Below are 15,347 nucleotides of genomic sequence, written 5' to 3'. Positions count from 1 at the left end.
TCTTAAAATTAAAACTTCCTGAAGAATAAAAAAAGAAGAAAAACATAATTTTTTATCCTACATTTTACTATTTCAAGTAAATCTCCAAACAGCCATTGTGTTAAGGGATTTACTTTGATTAATAACTCTCCAGAGGACCGGCTTTTATGCCTAAAAAGTCTACCAAAATGATATATTACTGCATAAAAAGAGAGGGTTTCGTTTCAATTCAATCGACCAAGATCATAAAACGTAAAGAGTCAAATGGATTTTCCAATAGCAGAGGATGCATTTGTCAATATTTCATTCTCCTTCAGAGGAGAGCGGGATTGAATTGAAGCAAACCCATGATTAACTGTAGTCACTGCTTATTTCCTGTAACGGTCTGTCATCTCCTTCTGTCTTACCCTCCAGATCCAAGCCCTCCATCTCATCTTGCAAGGACAGAAATGAATCAAGTTAGTTTGCTTTGGCATACGTAGTTTTGGAAACTATGTACTCAGTAGTGTTTCAGCGGAGCACATTGCTTGCAAACGATATGTTTCGTACACTTTTTCACTTTTTCTTTTGTTTCTGTATTTTTATAATCAGACATTTTGTCTCATGGTTTGAACATTCAGTTCAGAGATTCTGTGGCTTTTAAAATCGACATCAACATGCATGTTAATGGAGCAAAAAAATGGCTATGACAACAATTATGTCCAACTTCTTTTTACAATTCTTTTTCCTTTTGGAAGATTATGTTTATAAAAGTAGAATAACATCAGATCAAATTGAGGACAAGGATTTAGCTGAGTTGATACTATATAATATAGTATATATTGTAAATTTACTATAGTTTCCATTATTACCATTATTATATATAGCATTTTTAGCTAGTTTCAGGTTCAAGAATTAGAAATAGGGTCAACTGTTTTTTTTCTTTTTCAATTAACATTATTATTTTAAGTAAGGCCTGCATTAACATAACAGTGTTATATTTAACTATCTATATCATATATATATATATATATATATATATATATATATATATATATATATATATATATATATATATATATATATATATATATATATATATATATATATGAATGTGTATGTATATGTAACATGTCAGTTATTCATCAGCAGACGGTTTAGTTGTTTTTATACAGTAAAATTGTGTGATGGCATATAAAATAAGCTTTTCTTTCCACTATTTTCTTAAAGGGTGGACAGGAGATATTTGTCTGAGGCTTTTTTTTATATATTAACAAAAAATTTATTTAAAACACTAATAACCAAAAACATAATTGAATGGGCTAAAATTAAGCGCTGGCTGTTTTCAAAATGCATGCTACATTATTGGGATGTACCGATTTCCCAAAACTAAAGTACATACGTATGCAAGTGATTCACCTGTGGGAAAATGTGAAACTGACCAGTCTATCTGCCAGACTAAATCCTATTACGTAACCAGCCAGAGCTCGCAGAAGCAGTCATGTGACCAGTTTCACGTTGTTTTGCAGTGAAATACTAACGATAGTGAGTAGTACATGCTGAATATTACATTAGAGGTGCAATATGTACTATGTGGTTTTTGAAAACAGGACATTGTGCCTTTGTGTGGTTTGGAGGTTTGGTTTCAGATGCAGATCTGAAAGAAGGTGGTCGTACTTTTTAGTTGTATTTTTGAAACTATCACCGAGTTTGTTTTTTTTTGTTTTTTTTTGCCCGACCTCAACCTTTTCCTGTGAAATTTAACGCTACAAAAGGGTTTGATGCCCAACATTCTGTTTTTGCCAGAATTGATAACCGATATGATGTTTTGGATGTGCATTTCAGTTTCAGTCTTCTTTGTAACATGGATAACACACTTCCACTTCACTGCCCTCCAACTCAAACGTAATGCTCCACATCGTTTAAATGCCAGTGTTTCATACCTGCAATAGCCAGGGCGTCCTGGTGCTCCTGATGGCAGGAGAAGAGCACATTTGGACTCAGGTCTTTGCAGGGGAACTGCTCCCATGGTGGAGTCAGGTCTTTCTGCTTGTCCACGCCTTCCACCTCCACCTCCAGCATGACGTGGAACAGCTGGGGATACTTCTCGGGGGAGTCGCAGGCATCGAGCTCCGGCCTGAGAGGGAGAACCAGGTGTGTGGCAAAGAAAAGGTGCTTTAAGAGACAGCAGTGTCTTTCTTTTACGTCTTTAACACTGAAAAACAAATATTTTTCACTCAGATTATGCAGAGTAAGTTTGATATAAAGATGATCCTTACTTGTTAAACTTCAACGTGGTGCTTCCAGGAGCTATGAAGCCCGTGTGAAACTGAATCTGGAAGATCTGGGTGTTGGACACCTAACAGCAGCACAAGAAAGATCAAAATGGTTTCCTTTAACTTAACATGCATCACAGTTTCTGATCTTTTCAAATTCTTAATCACAACTTTTCAAAGCCCTGAGTTGGCTCCTTTGACGATAACCCAGATTTGGATAACTAAGTTTTCAAAATTAAATCTCTCTGTACACATCCCCTCCCTCCCCAAATCTGTTTAATTAGTCCTCCATAAGCAGTAGCAACAGCTACCCATATAACTTAGAGTCTATACCAGAGAGAGCAAAAATCAGAAGAACAAAAATGCAACAAAGAGTGAATAGCACGAAGAGGGAGGATTCAAAGGCAACCTTTGATCTGAGCTGACATTTAAAAGTTAGTGTTGAGGTTTTGTTAAAGTTGTGATATCATTTAGTTCAAAGCCACCGAATGAAGCAAAACGAGACAGAAAAGCTCTGAAGGTGGAAACCTTATCTACTGCTGCCCACTTGTAATTTACTACAGTGTTTCCATGTTAAGTTTCTTTCCAATTATACATCACTATAGCCAGGAGATTAACAGTGTGACATTGCTACACTTCACTTATTTACTTACTTAGGCTTTAATAAGCAGTTATTTTGAAGATTTAGATAAACACATCAACACCGTCAATAATCAGCTAGTACAAAGTAATAAATTACAGATTAAGGTACCGGTACCCAAATGTACAAAAAGCAATTCAAATCGAACTGCTGTTGTTCAACAGTGTTGCCAACAATAATCCCATCAGATATTGCTGCAGCGGCATGCTGAATGCACCTTGGCCTGCAGACGACCTCCAATCGTCGACCTCATGTGGTAAACAGAAACCACGACATCTCCTTGGACACTCACACCCAGAGGGAAAACCACCTTCCCCTCCTGGACTCTGTGCTCTCTGGGCGCGGAGGGAGAGAGGAAGGAAGAATTAACACAGAATAATTTTTTCAATTCAATTCAATTTTATTTATATAGCGTCTAATACAACAGATGTTGTCTCTAGACGCTTTCCAGAGATCCAGAACATGAACATAAACATAAACATAAACATAAACATAAACATAAACATAAACATAAACATAAACATAAACATAAACCCCCGAGCAATTATTATATAAACAATGGCAGGTAAAAACTCCCTTAGTGGGAGAAAAGCCTTAAGCCAAACAAACAATAATACATACATATATATATATATATATATATATATATATATATATATATATATATATATATATATATATATATATATATATATATATATATATATATATTACCAGTACTTGAGTTGAGGGTGGATGAGGGGGGATAGCATCCCCCCTGAAATAAAAATGGTCAAAATCATCCCCCCTTTCCATCCCTTATGCCATTTCATCAATGAATGTGGTTTTACTGCTATTTCAACATTTAGAGTCATCACCAGAAAAATAACACCAGAAAAATAACTTACCTCCTGTTTCAAGTAAATTTTCACTTGAAATAAGTAGGAAAATCTGCCAGTGGGACAAGATTTATCTTCCTATTACAAGCAAAAAAATATTGTTCCACTGGCAGATTTTTTTACTTATTTCAAGTGAAAATCTACTTGAAACAGGTGAAAATTGTTGATTTAAGTGTAATGAGATTTTTTTTACTAAAATGAGACATTTTAACTAGAAATAAGACAAATATTCTTGTTAAGATTTTGAGTTTTTGCAGTGATCCATTTTACTTATCCTGTGAAGGACAGAGTCATATTGATAAGTTCAGAAAACAGTTTTTTATTTTAGTGTTTTAATGTATTTGATATAAGGCCAGTGGATATTTAAAGCTTACAAAAGGCTGCATTTAACTGCTGCTATGTCATTCCTGCAGTATTTCTGCAGGTGTTTTGGTCAGTGCTATTATTTGTAATATATTATATTATTTGTAATCAGCACAAATTATCTCTCCCCATATGATAAAATCCACCATCCCCCCTGATTTTTTTTTACAACTCGAGTACTGTATATTACAGAGGGAGAAGAAGATTTTCATTTGTGTATAAATCTGCAGCAACTTCAGACCGGATCAAATTCCACATTACATTTCTTTAGTAAAATCAGTTGATTTAATGCCATTATTCACTTTCAAAGACTGTCTGTTGTTTTAAAAATCCCATTTTTGTCTCGTTACTGATACCAACCTCATCCTCTCGTACTCCTGCGCTGTGGTGAAGATCTTGGTTTCTCCTATGAGGACATCACAGAAGGGCCGACAGCCGCTGCGCTGCTTGTTGAAACAGGGGACTGGACTCATGGTGAGGGCTTTGATCACCAGGGGCTTAGAGTGGGGGAGGCTGGGCTTCTCCGACACCATGCTGCACACATAACCTATGTACCTGTATGGAGACAAAAAGCCTGTTCAAGTCATGGTTCACTGTCCTTTCATGTGCACGTATTGCATCAGCCTCAAGCTGGCGAACATGAAAGCTTCACCGAATACAAAGAGATGCAACAGGGATCAGGATTTAACAAAATAGTACCACAGGAAACAATATAGTGCACAATAATGAGTACAAAAGTGTTCTCATTGTCTGGTGTAATATCCAGCTGTCTGCATTTCTCAGTTCAGTTTAGGGTTGCCACCCGTCCCGTAAAATACGGAATTGTCCTTTATTTGAGAAAAAAATGTTGCGTCCCGTATTGAACTAATACGGGACACGATTTGTACCGTATTTTCATTAACTTTTACACCATATTCTAGTTGAATTATTGAAATAAGTTAACTTTTACACCATTTTCTAGTTGAATTATTGAAATAAGTTAACTTTTACACCATATTCTAGTTGAATTATTGAAATAAATCAACTTTTACACCATATTCTTCACCTGTAGGCTATATTACATCTTGGCTGATGTGGACATACGTAGCATAGGAGGATATTTCAGTTGCTAGTATGGTTGTCTGTCTGTACAGTCATGAAAGTGCAATGCTATTAAAGCACTTTAAACTTTAAATCAAAGCATTTTGTTTTTTCATATAAAATAAACACATTTTTATTCAGTTTAGAAGTTTTGGGGCTTTTTTTTGGCTCCTGCGCTGCTGAAATCAGGACGTCCCTTATTTCTATTTCTAAAAGGTGGCAACCCTAGTTGTTCTTCATCTTCTGTCATGCACCGGTGTTCAGGCGTTCAGACCTGTGGTGTGAAGGCCAGAGGCCCGACCCCGGCCTCTTGGCGCTGAGCAACTGCATGGCAGGAATTGGGTTGTTGAAGAGATGGCAGAAGCAGAACATGGCACAGACCAAAACACCGGAGGGAGCCCGACCATCCTGCGAACAGCAAGGAGACAGCTGCTGAAACATCTGCTGAAATCACCGCCGTTCACCATCACTTATCTGCTTTTTTTCAGTTCTCCCTTCACTGACTTCTCTCATTTCTTTTCCTTTTTACTCCACGAGAGGCTGAGGGTTTAACTCACTCACATCTATAAAGTTACTCTCGGTTCATTTTAGGTCACAGGGAGACGAAAACATTCTTGTGATCTGGAGCAGTGAAAAAGGGGGGAAAAAAAGAAGAAACGGTTTACTAAAAAGGAACCATTTGGTGGTGATTATGCAAGAGGAGGACTTTGCCAAGCCACAGCCGAGCCACAGCGACTTGGCAATAACACGCTCCGCCACATGCCGGCGTACAGTACTGCAGCCGAGTTAGAGAGGGACGGCAGTCTCGCCGGAGACGCTCCATCGCAGTGAGGTTTTAGCTGCTGGAGATGCGCCAGGTATTTTTTACAGAATCAGGACTGATCTGCAAAAGAAAGTTTTCCCAATCGATCTTGGGGGAAAAAAACACTTCTTTATCCATTTATTTGTTTTATCAACCCATCTAAGAGATTGTTGTATATGACATAAAGGCTTCATTTCCTGCTTTTTCTACTTTTTGATAGTGACCTTTAGCTCTCTTTCAGTTTATATACAAAACCAGAAAGCAGACAAACCGATACGACTGAGTTTAATGTATTAAATACCAGAATGAGCCCGTTCTCCTGCAACCGGAAAAGCCAGGAGGAGAGAAGGACCGGGTTCTGCTTTGAATTGGTCTTACGAACTGGAAAAATCCTGTTTTGATTTATTGGGCAAAAAATAAGACGGTCATTGTTTCGTTATTTGAAACAAATACAAATAACTAAACAAATATGAAACTCTTTTAGCGGATATTGATCTTAATCAGTGTCTCAAAAGCAGTCGATATGATGCCAAAGCCGACGTGACATGTTATGCATCTTTCACTGTTCACTTAAGGGAATTACAGACGGACGTGAGAAACGTTTGTGACTATAGTTCAGTTAGTTTTCTGGTCGGTATTTTCCAGACGCTGTGTTTACAGAAGTAGGTCACGGGACAAAGACCAGCTCTAATCCTCAGCGGACGATCCAGACAACTCACTCTCAGGTGAAAAAGTGCATTCACACGTATTTGGACATCATAGTTAAGCGACATAAGTGTGTGCAATCAAAAGCAGGTGTCAAGTAACAAAGTACAAATACTTCGTTACCTTACTTAAGTAGAAATTTTGGTTATCTATACTTCACTGGAGTAATTATTTTTCTTTTACTCCTTACATTTTCACGCAATTATCTGTACTTTTTACTCCTTACATTTTAAAAACAGCCTCGTTACTCTATTTCATTTCGTTTAAAAAAAACTATCCAGTTAAATTGCTCCATCCGGATAGAGTGAATTTGGTTGTGGTTGTTTCAGATGTTCTTGTCCAGTTTTGTTCTTACATCCGTTCCCTCAGATTCCTGCAACTAAACTTGGATGTACATTCCAATAAAGGTTAGGATAAATGATAACATGCCTCTGAAGTTTGACTTTTTGCACCATTACAATACTTATAGACAACTAGTCATCATATCTCCTGCTCTCTGAAACACATGTTAATGCTCAATAGTACACATATATGGTTCTTTAATATATTTGCATTATACTAAGATGCATTCATTTTCAATGGCTTTTGTCTTTAATGGCTTTTTCCCCCCTTACATTACTTTTACTTTTATACTTTAAGTAGTTTTGAAACCAGTACTTTTTTACTTGAGTAAAAAACTTGAGTTGATACTTCAACTTCTACGGGAGTATTTTTAAACTCTAGTATCTATACTTCTACCAGAGTAATGAATGTGAATACTTTTGACACCTCTGATCAAAAGCAGTCACCAGACGTGCCACGTAATCCCATATCAACTTCTGTAAACGGCAGCTCATAAAGTCGTTTAGACTCAATGAAAGACGTGTGGGTGAGAGAGTGAATATGCGACTGTCTTCCTACCGAGCAGGTGATGACACACACATTCTTGGGATTCTGTTTGAGCCAGTTGTGCATGTTCTTACACACAGCAAACAGGTTGTGGAGGCTGGGAGCCTGGCGCGAGGGCCAGTTACACTCCGAGACCTGGAGAGAGGGTCGGCGCAGGATGGGAGAGAAAGAGAGAGACAGAGAGAGAGAGGATCACGGAAACAGAGATGGATAAACAGGCGAGGCAAAAATGGGGGAAGAAGCAGACGAGGTGGAAAAACAAGGAGGGGAGGAGAGAGGAGAGGTGGAGGTTAGTAACGTCCCCGTCACACCGGAGCAACACAACACACCAGTTGCCAGGATGAGTCATCTACAGCTACAGATGCAGTACAGTAGTTTCCACAGGCAGACAGGGGGCCATCTTGGCCGTGCGAAGTCCTCGGCTGCTCTCTGCTCTCAGCCTTCCCGAGGAGAGCGGCTGATTTATTTGCCGGAGGGGTGGCAGCTCCCACATGTGTGCTTGCCTGAACCCGAATCCAGCTGTGCAAAACTGCTGAAGGCCACGAGCCAGAGATCCCATGCAGAGGCCAGTCAAAACTGTCAACGGCTAAGATAAGATTGAATACAGGGAGCATTCAGATTTTATTTTGTCAGGATTTTAGCAGCAATATCTGGATTAGAGGTCCAGAGGTCCACAAAGTGCAAAAATATTTGTCATCACAGGCAACATTAGAAGTGATGTCACTCGTAATAACAGGACTAGTTTGTTTTTTGTTGTCACTCTAATTCCTGTTCACTAACAGTTCATTCACATAAGAAAGATTTTTTAAACAATTCTGTGCGTTTGCCCTATTGTTACAGTTTGTAATGCTTTATAACTGTTTAAGTTTGAAAGAGAAAGCCAGGCCAACCATTTTCCACAAACGGAACTAAAAGTAAATGTCAGGTTTGCATTATGCATCTTCAGTTTCATACAAGTACAAATTTTTTGCCACAAACTGAATAGTTTCTCTCATGTATGATTTGACTTTTTTCTTTTCCAGAAACATCATAAAAAATTGATTGATTCATGCTCACCTTATAAGTGTAAGAGGAGATTTATTTTTGTTAAGAAGGTTATTTTGGTAATTCAGGGTTCATTATTTTATAAATATATTCTTTATATTCTGATGTAAATCAGGGACTATAATTACACTAGTCAGTTTATCTGTAGTGATTAGTCTGTTTTAGATTGGGCGGAGTGATACAGCACTAGGTGCTGTGTTGATGTTCTAAAATCCTACGCTGTTGAGCGGACATTAAAGTACACTCGAACTCACGCAGAAGTTGTCCCCGCGTTTATCCTACTCACGACCAGAAAAAGGTTTAATTTAATAAGGTAAGGCTTAACTCTACACCAGCAAAATTTCGTGGCACGATATATTGTTACACCCCTAAAAAAAATAAAAGCGATGTAATCATTACACATAGCAGAACCAGTTAAATGCCATAAACTTGTCACAGGTGTGTCTCTTTCGCTGCCTTTACCATCTCCATGTACTCTCCTCAGCACCAGTCAGCTCTAACTGAATCTGAAGCCCCTCTCCTTCACACCTATCTATTTAAGGTGATTTTTCTAGCTGTGTTTTTAATTGTTTGTTTTCTCCACACACACATTGTAAATTCCCTTTTCTTTAGAAATTGCACCCTTTCTGAAAGTCTCCCTCTATTTTGGCTTGATTATGTTCCTTTTCTATGTAATTAATGCAATGTAATAAGGACTACAGAAGTCAAGATGCGCAGCTACCCGGCTGCCTCTTCCTACAGTTTGCGGCCAAAATTGATCAAATAAATATACAATAATTATCTAATTATAATAATCCTCACTCCTCAAAGTGAAGCAGCCGGGGTTGAGCGATGATGTATAAATATTCTGGCCCGTTTTTTGTTGAACTAAATATAGCAGGTACATGTAACCGTGCCGACCACGTACCTTCACTCAACATGCAGAAATAAAAGCACAGATGCATTTTTGGTTAAAAAAAAACTGAGCTGATTCTTATAAATTGTTCACAGAAGCATGAAATGAATACATTCTCTATCTGGTGTCATATCACAAATTCAGAGTTCAGTGGTTTTCCCACACTACTCTATGGTGAAAAATTACCCTTTTTTTGATTTAATGACTGAAAGAAGAGAGCAATGATGGGCAACTTTGCAAAATCTAACTATGTTCTTGACCTTGTGACCCTCCATCGCTCATGAACACATGCAGCACCAGTCGCCACTGTGAACAGTGTGAAGACAACAGCAAGTAAACTGTGAATCAGCTTTCACATCTCGCTCCAGTGCTGCTGGTGGCACATAATGATGCCACGACTGCTAGCACGCAGGAGTCAGAATCACACTCACTCTGTTGGAGAATTTGGCGCCCCGGTAGTTGCGCTGGGACAGGTTGAAGACGGTGTAGTGGTCGGCATGGCGACTGTCGAGGAAGGAGCGGATGTCCTCCATGTGGTTCTGGTAGCCGATCTGCACCGACTCGGCTGGATACGTCATGACTGGAAAGAAAGGGCTTAAGCTTCAGACGTTTGGAGGATTCTCCAGCTCCTGCAGGTTTTTACGTACACGTGTGAATTAAATGCACCAATACTGTGTCTAATACATGAAGAATATCTCTCAGGTTTGATAAAAGGTCAATTGAAACCTGGAGCCAGAATTCATTCATCGAAGGTGCCATGACATTAGATCTCAGGTGACAACTCTTCAGTTGACTCCGTCCCCTAAAGGACTCCTCTCAGTCCTGATTACGTAACGCTGTGAGCAATTCATCTTTGCAAGAGGAAGTTAAGAAAAGGTGTAAATGTGTGGTTGTCTTGTGCTTTTAAACAATGACAACCTTCAAAACATAAATAGTTAATACTTAAAGGAACATTCTGTTAAATCAATCCTCTGTCTATTACCGTATTTTCCGCACTTTAGGGCGCACCGCATTATAAGGCGCACATTCAATGAATGACATATTTTAAACGTTTTCCATATATAAGGCGCACCGCATTATAAGGCGCACTAAATATATGGTAAAATACCGCACTATAGTGGCTGGGGTTGAGTTACGTATCTACCTGATGGAGCTGCGCTACAGGAAATGCTACAAAATCCTACAGCAAATGCAAAAGAAAAAACAAGAAGAAAAGTACCGTATGTCAAACTTTATTAACAAAATAAAAACCAGCTTTGCTCCGTCTCGTCAAAGTCGCCATTATGTGAGTCAGCGTCGCTGCTGTTGTCTTGAACGTCTGTGACGATTCCTGACGTTTTTAGCGCCATTACTTCGGCGACACCAACTACATTACCCACAATCCCCTTGACTACAGTAACAGAAATTACCGTAATGATCATATATAAGGCGCACTGCCAGTTTTTGAGAAGATTAAAGGCTTTTGGGTGCGCCTTATAGTGCGGAAAATACGGTATTTAATAGTTAGGGCTGTGAACCTTCGTTAGGGACCAAAACAACATGAATCGAAGCTTTTGAGTCAGAACTGTATTTGTGTTAAAGAAAAATGGCAATTAAAGTTGGCACAGGGGAACTACACCAAATAAAAGTGCTGTTTTAAGCTTCTAACATCTCCACATCAGTGGAAAGTAAGGACATTTAAAGGGGACCTATTATGAAAAACACGTTTTTTCTTGCTTTAACATATATAAAGTGGTCTCCCCTCAGCCTGCCAACTCAGAGAAGGAGGAAAGCAACCAAATTCTGCAGTGTCTGTACATCCGCCCGGATGAGCCATCTAGTGTGATGTGGATCTACGAGCCGTTCAGATTCTGCTCCCGTTGTTACGTAACGACGGGCGCGATTTACATAGGTTGGCCTCCGATGCGTGAAACCACGCCCACAACTAACTCCGCCGGCCGGAGCTTCCGCCATTTTTTTGTAGCGGTGTATCGCGTCATTCAGGCAGCCAATCAGCACAGAGCCTCATTATCGAAGCCCCGTCCACTCAGAATCCCGCATAGAGAATGAGGTTAGAGACTGGGATGATAAAGACATGGTTTAGAGGCTGAATTTCTCATTTATTTAGCAAAAACAATCAAAAGCTTGTTTTTAAGACATTCAAGGCCTGTTTAAAATAGGTATTAGATGCCATAATAGGTCCCCTATAAACTTTGCATCTGTCCTAAAAGTGTAAATGATTGTTTGGACAGGTCGCTGCCACCAGGTCAAACTACGGTGAATAGATGCAAAAGTAGGTGAGCTCCTGGTTAGAAGCAGAGGCTGTGACGTGTCCTCCGCTTGTATCAATGCACCGCAGTTTGAGCTAAATCAGTAGTTGACTTTATGAACTTTTAAGAAGACGGTGGCAATTCAAAGGAGATTCCCACATGAACCCCCTTTTGTATGGCCTTAAAAAGTTAAATTTACCTTGGTTCGTGTGTAGGGACTCCACCCACATGATCATTAAAGTCGAAGGATATTTTTTGATTCATATCAGGCTTTAATAGCAGTTTATCTTGACATTTCCACTTGTGCTATCATTAACATTATTACAAACTCATCTTTGCTTCTAACCCAAAACAGCTTTGATTTATGTCAGTTTTGGTCCCCAACAAAAGTTTCCACTGATCACCATCTAATAATGGACCGAGGGAGGATTTCACCCCATAATATTTCTCTGAGAGCTATTCATTGTGAAAATTCATATTTATACACACAAAGTCTATTGTCTACGAACAAATGTCTTTACCTATAATCCTCGATGTGATGTAAGCAATGTCCAGCTCTCCTTTGGTGTACCTGAAGTAGAGATGGTGACATTTAACACAGTTTGTATTTCCTCCCGTGCAGTAAAACAGATAAATGGGTCTGAAGCCGGTGGCTGTAAGCGGAAGCTCCGACTGATATCAAGTGAAACAAATTTAACCCGTCAACATGAACCTTTATGATCTTTTATGTTTTGATAGAGTGTTTCTAGGTACACTAGTACCTCGGAGATGCACAAGTCTGAGATAGCATTGTTGCCGTCTTCACACATTCAGCCCAGAAGGTCAAAGGATGCACTCAGATTACTTAAGGAAGGTCTGATCTGCGTCAGGCTGCAGGACACATGTAAGTGATTACCCACAGCGGCCTTTGAAGCAGAAGCTTCCGTGTGTCTGGCTGTGGGGAAGTTATCTTTTTCAAGCTAACTGCTCCCAGTTAAACCGCCCAGGATCAAAGCGATGCCATATGTGAATTCTTCAAATGAGCAGCGGTGCCTTTCACTGCCAACAAAAGGCCCTTCCATATGGACACTTTCTTTTTTTTAATTCCCCCACTTGGAGCATCTGCAATGCATATACACACACACACACACACACACTGACACACACACCAGTACATCAGTATAACTGGAGCATGGCACATATGAAATCTATCAGGCAGAAGCAGAGTAGGGATGGACTGAGATTTGTTCTTTTGGATAAATGACGACCTGTCCCCCCCCCAAAAAAAAAAAAAAAATCCTGCATCTTGCACCTACCAGCAGTAGAAATAAGGCATATTTGTAAGCTACTGCGATCAAACGGGGCGGGCTTGTTGCCTGCTGTGAAAATCCCTGGAGTTACACCGATGTGGGGCAGGCGTCGTCATGCGGTCATGGAACGGTGCCATATGACCCAGATTCAGTTCCAGTCCCGCTTATGTAATCCTGTGGCCATGGTCGTCTCCTTCAGGCCAAGAGACAACCAGCACACCTAGGGGTTCGCTTTAGATGCTAAATGTGAATAAAACAATAGGAACGTCCTGCCTGGAGTTTCATTAGTGTATAATTATAATATATAATATATTTTGGTGCAGTTCTGCGTTGATGCCAGAGTTACAACAAACAAAAAAAGCATGTAACAAAATGTTTTCCTGTGTTGTTTCAACTTAATGAGGGATCGGTTCTTAAGAGGACGGTGGTGTCGTGATGTGCGGCGTAAGTCTGCGGTCATTACCTGCTGCTGTCCAGAAATAGCCGGTTGGTTATTAGAGGAGAAAAACAGTTCAGGTGTCAAGTTTAAATGTAGGCGGCTAATGACTACGGAGGTTGCAAATGAATACTCTCTCTGACCCCTGAGGACAGGTTTGCAGACAATTAAATCAAGATGCAAGTGCTTGTAGGAGACCGAAATGAGCCAGAAGAAAGAAGATCTAAACTTCCACTTGGAAATGTTCTTTTTTTTCTGTGAATATCCGTGAATATATATAAATTATTTTGAATGCTGAATGCACCTCAGTGCTATTATTTCATCCCATAGTGACTGTCTACAGGCTTTATTTAGTGCTACGCATGCAGGATTATTCACTGTGCACATAAAATTCAATATCCACTCTCTATTGATTAAGAATTTGACACTTGAGGTTCATATATAAATAATTATATATATATATATATATATATATATATATATATATATATATATATATATATATATATATATATATATATCATATATATATCATATATATATATATATATATATATATATATATATATATATATATATATATATATATATATATATATATATATATATATATATATATATATATATATATATATACTGTATGTAAGAAAAAGATTAAAAAATGAAAGCAACGAGAAGCAAAACTGATATGCTGGGTGTTTAGTTGCTTGAGTGTTGATTAATTTCTGTATGTTTATTACCTAAAAATATCAGATCATCAAACTTTATGTGGTGTATATATTTTAAAGTCATAATATATTATCATAGTACTTGTTGCATTTGCCAGAATTATGACAGGAAAGAGGCAGAAAAGGCAGCGAGAGGATTTCGTTTGTTTTTTGTTTTGTTTTTAAGATTACTATAATTATCTCATGACCTCTGCGTTTGCTGAGGTGGGGAAGGTCATTTTCGGTGGAATTTTTAGTTTAGAAATAACAGACATGGTGCATTCGCACGGGATTGAAATCCCAGCGGTCCACAGTGATTATTACAAAACGACTGCAGGTCCCCAGATAATTTTAATCCTGTCCAAATGGACCTGATGTCCGTCAGCCACCTGACCATCTGATCCAAAACTTCTGGGCACCAGAGTGGCAAACGCTGGTACGCGAGGTAGCATTTTTGTCATGTGTTCATATCTCTCCTCGGCGATTGAAGACAGGGTTTGGAAAATCTCATTTCACCACACTTCTTCATCCACAACATTTGAATAGAGGAACTCTCACCTGCTGAACACTTTTCACAACCGCGGCTCAGATTTGAGTAAATATTTGAAAGGTTCGGGCACAGGGAGGTGATGTACCAGATCAAAACGCAGCATCTGCAGTCCCAAAATGGATTCCTGGATGCTGTCTGACTGTGAGGTGTTTAAGTCCTGCTGTCAAGCGGCTTTTGATTCTGTCGAGAGGGGCATGCCTGATACGATCCAGCCCGTCATAAACGATTAATGCTGAGTGATCGTAGGTTTAAACAGAGATCCTGTCAGCAGCGTTTGTGACGTCTGCCTTGGAAAAACTTACATAAGGGACTGTTTGGGGGGTTTGAATGAATGATTAATTAAAAAAATTTTTAAAAAAGACCTTTGATGCACCATAAACCCTTCTTGTGCCATCCTATGAAGGATAATGAGGACAGGAGAGAGAAGGATCAAGGAAACTAAAATATCCCAGTGACGTAGTTCTTTGTGAAAACAAAAATGGCGTAGTCCCATTTCAGGTGTTGGTGGTTTTATTGTGCTCGCTTGTCCCACCTTGTGCTCCACAGTGAGAAAGGAATAACTGTTCAGCCCTCCCTCACCCCAGAAC

General features: G+C 39.0%; 1 protein-coding gene across 9 annotated transcripts in view; it reads right to left on the bottom strand.

The window, feature by feature from the left end:
* dnajc6 (DnaJ (Hsp40) homolog, subfamily C, member 6) overlaps positions 1 to 15,347 on the bottom strand; it is a 57,277-nt gene that overhangs the window by 14,811 nt on the left and 27,119 nt on the right. For 6 of the 9 annotated variants that reach the window (XM_061738732.1, XM_061738725.1, XM_061738726.1 and 3 more), the window contains 9 exons: positions 12,300 to 12,349; positions 9,961 to 10,109; positions 7,603 to 7,725; positions 5,470 to 5,603; positions 4,476 to 4,670; positions 3,092 to 3,209; positions 2,238 to 2,317; positions 1,902 to 2,095; positions 387 to 413 (listed from right to left, as the gene is read on the bottom strand). In XM_061738732.1, the coding sequence (XP_061594716.1) occupies positions 387 to 413; positions 1,902 to 2,095; positions 2,238 to 2,317; positions 3,092 to 3,209; positions 4,476 to 4,670; positions 5,470 to 5,603; positions 7,603 to 7,725; positions 9,961 to 10,109; positions 12,300 to 12,349 (1,070 nt within the window). The remainder of the gene's footprint in view (positions 1 to 386; positions 414 to 1,901; positions 2,096 to 2,237; positions 2,318 to 3,091; positions 3,210 to 4,475; positions 4,671 to 5,469; positions 5,604 to 7,602; positions 7,726 to 9,960; positions 10,110 to 12,299; positions 12,350 to 15,347) is intronic. The other 3 variants (XM_061738727.1, XM_061738728.1, XM_061738734.1) reach the window with 1 other exon arrangement.

The sequence above is a fragment of the Cololabis saira genome, chromosome 13 (assembly GCF_033807715.1).
Source record: "Cololabis saira isolate AMF1-May2022 chromosome 13, fColSai1.1, whole genome shotgun sequence".
NCBI lineage: Eukaryota > Metazoa > Chordata > Actinopteri > Beloniformes > Belonidae > Cololabis > Cololabis saira.
The sequence above is the reverse complement of the archived record's forward strand: the minus strand, read 5'-3'. Positions and strand labels throughout refer to the sequence as shown.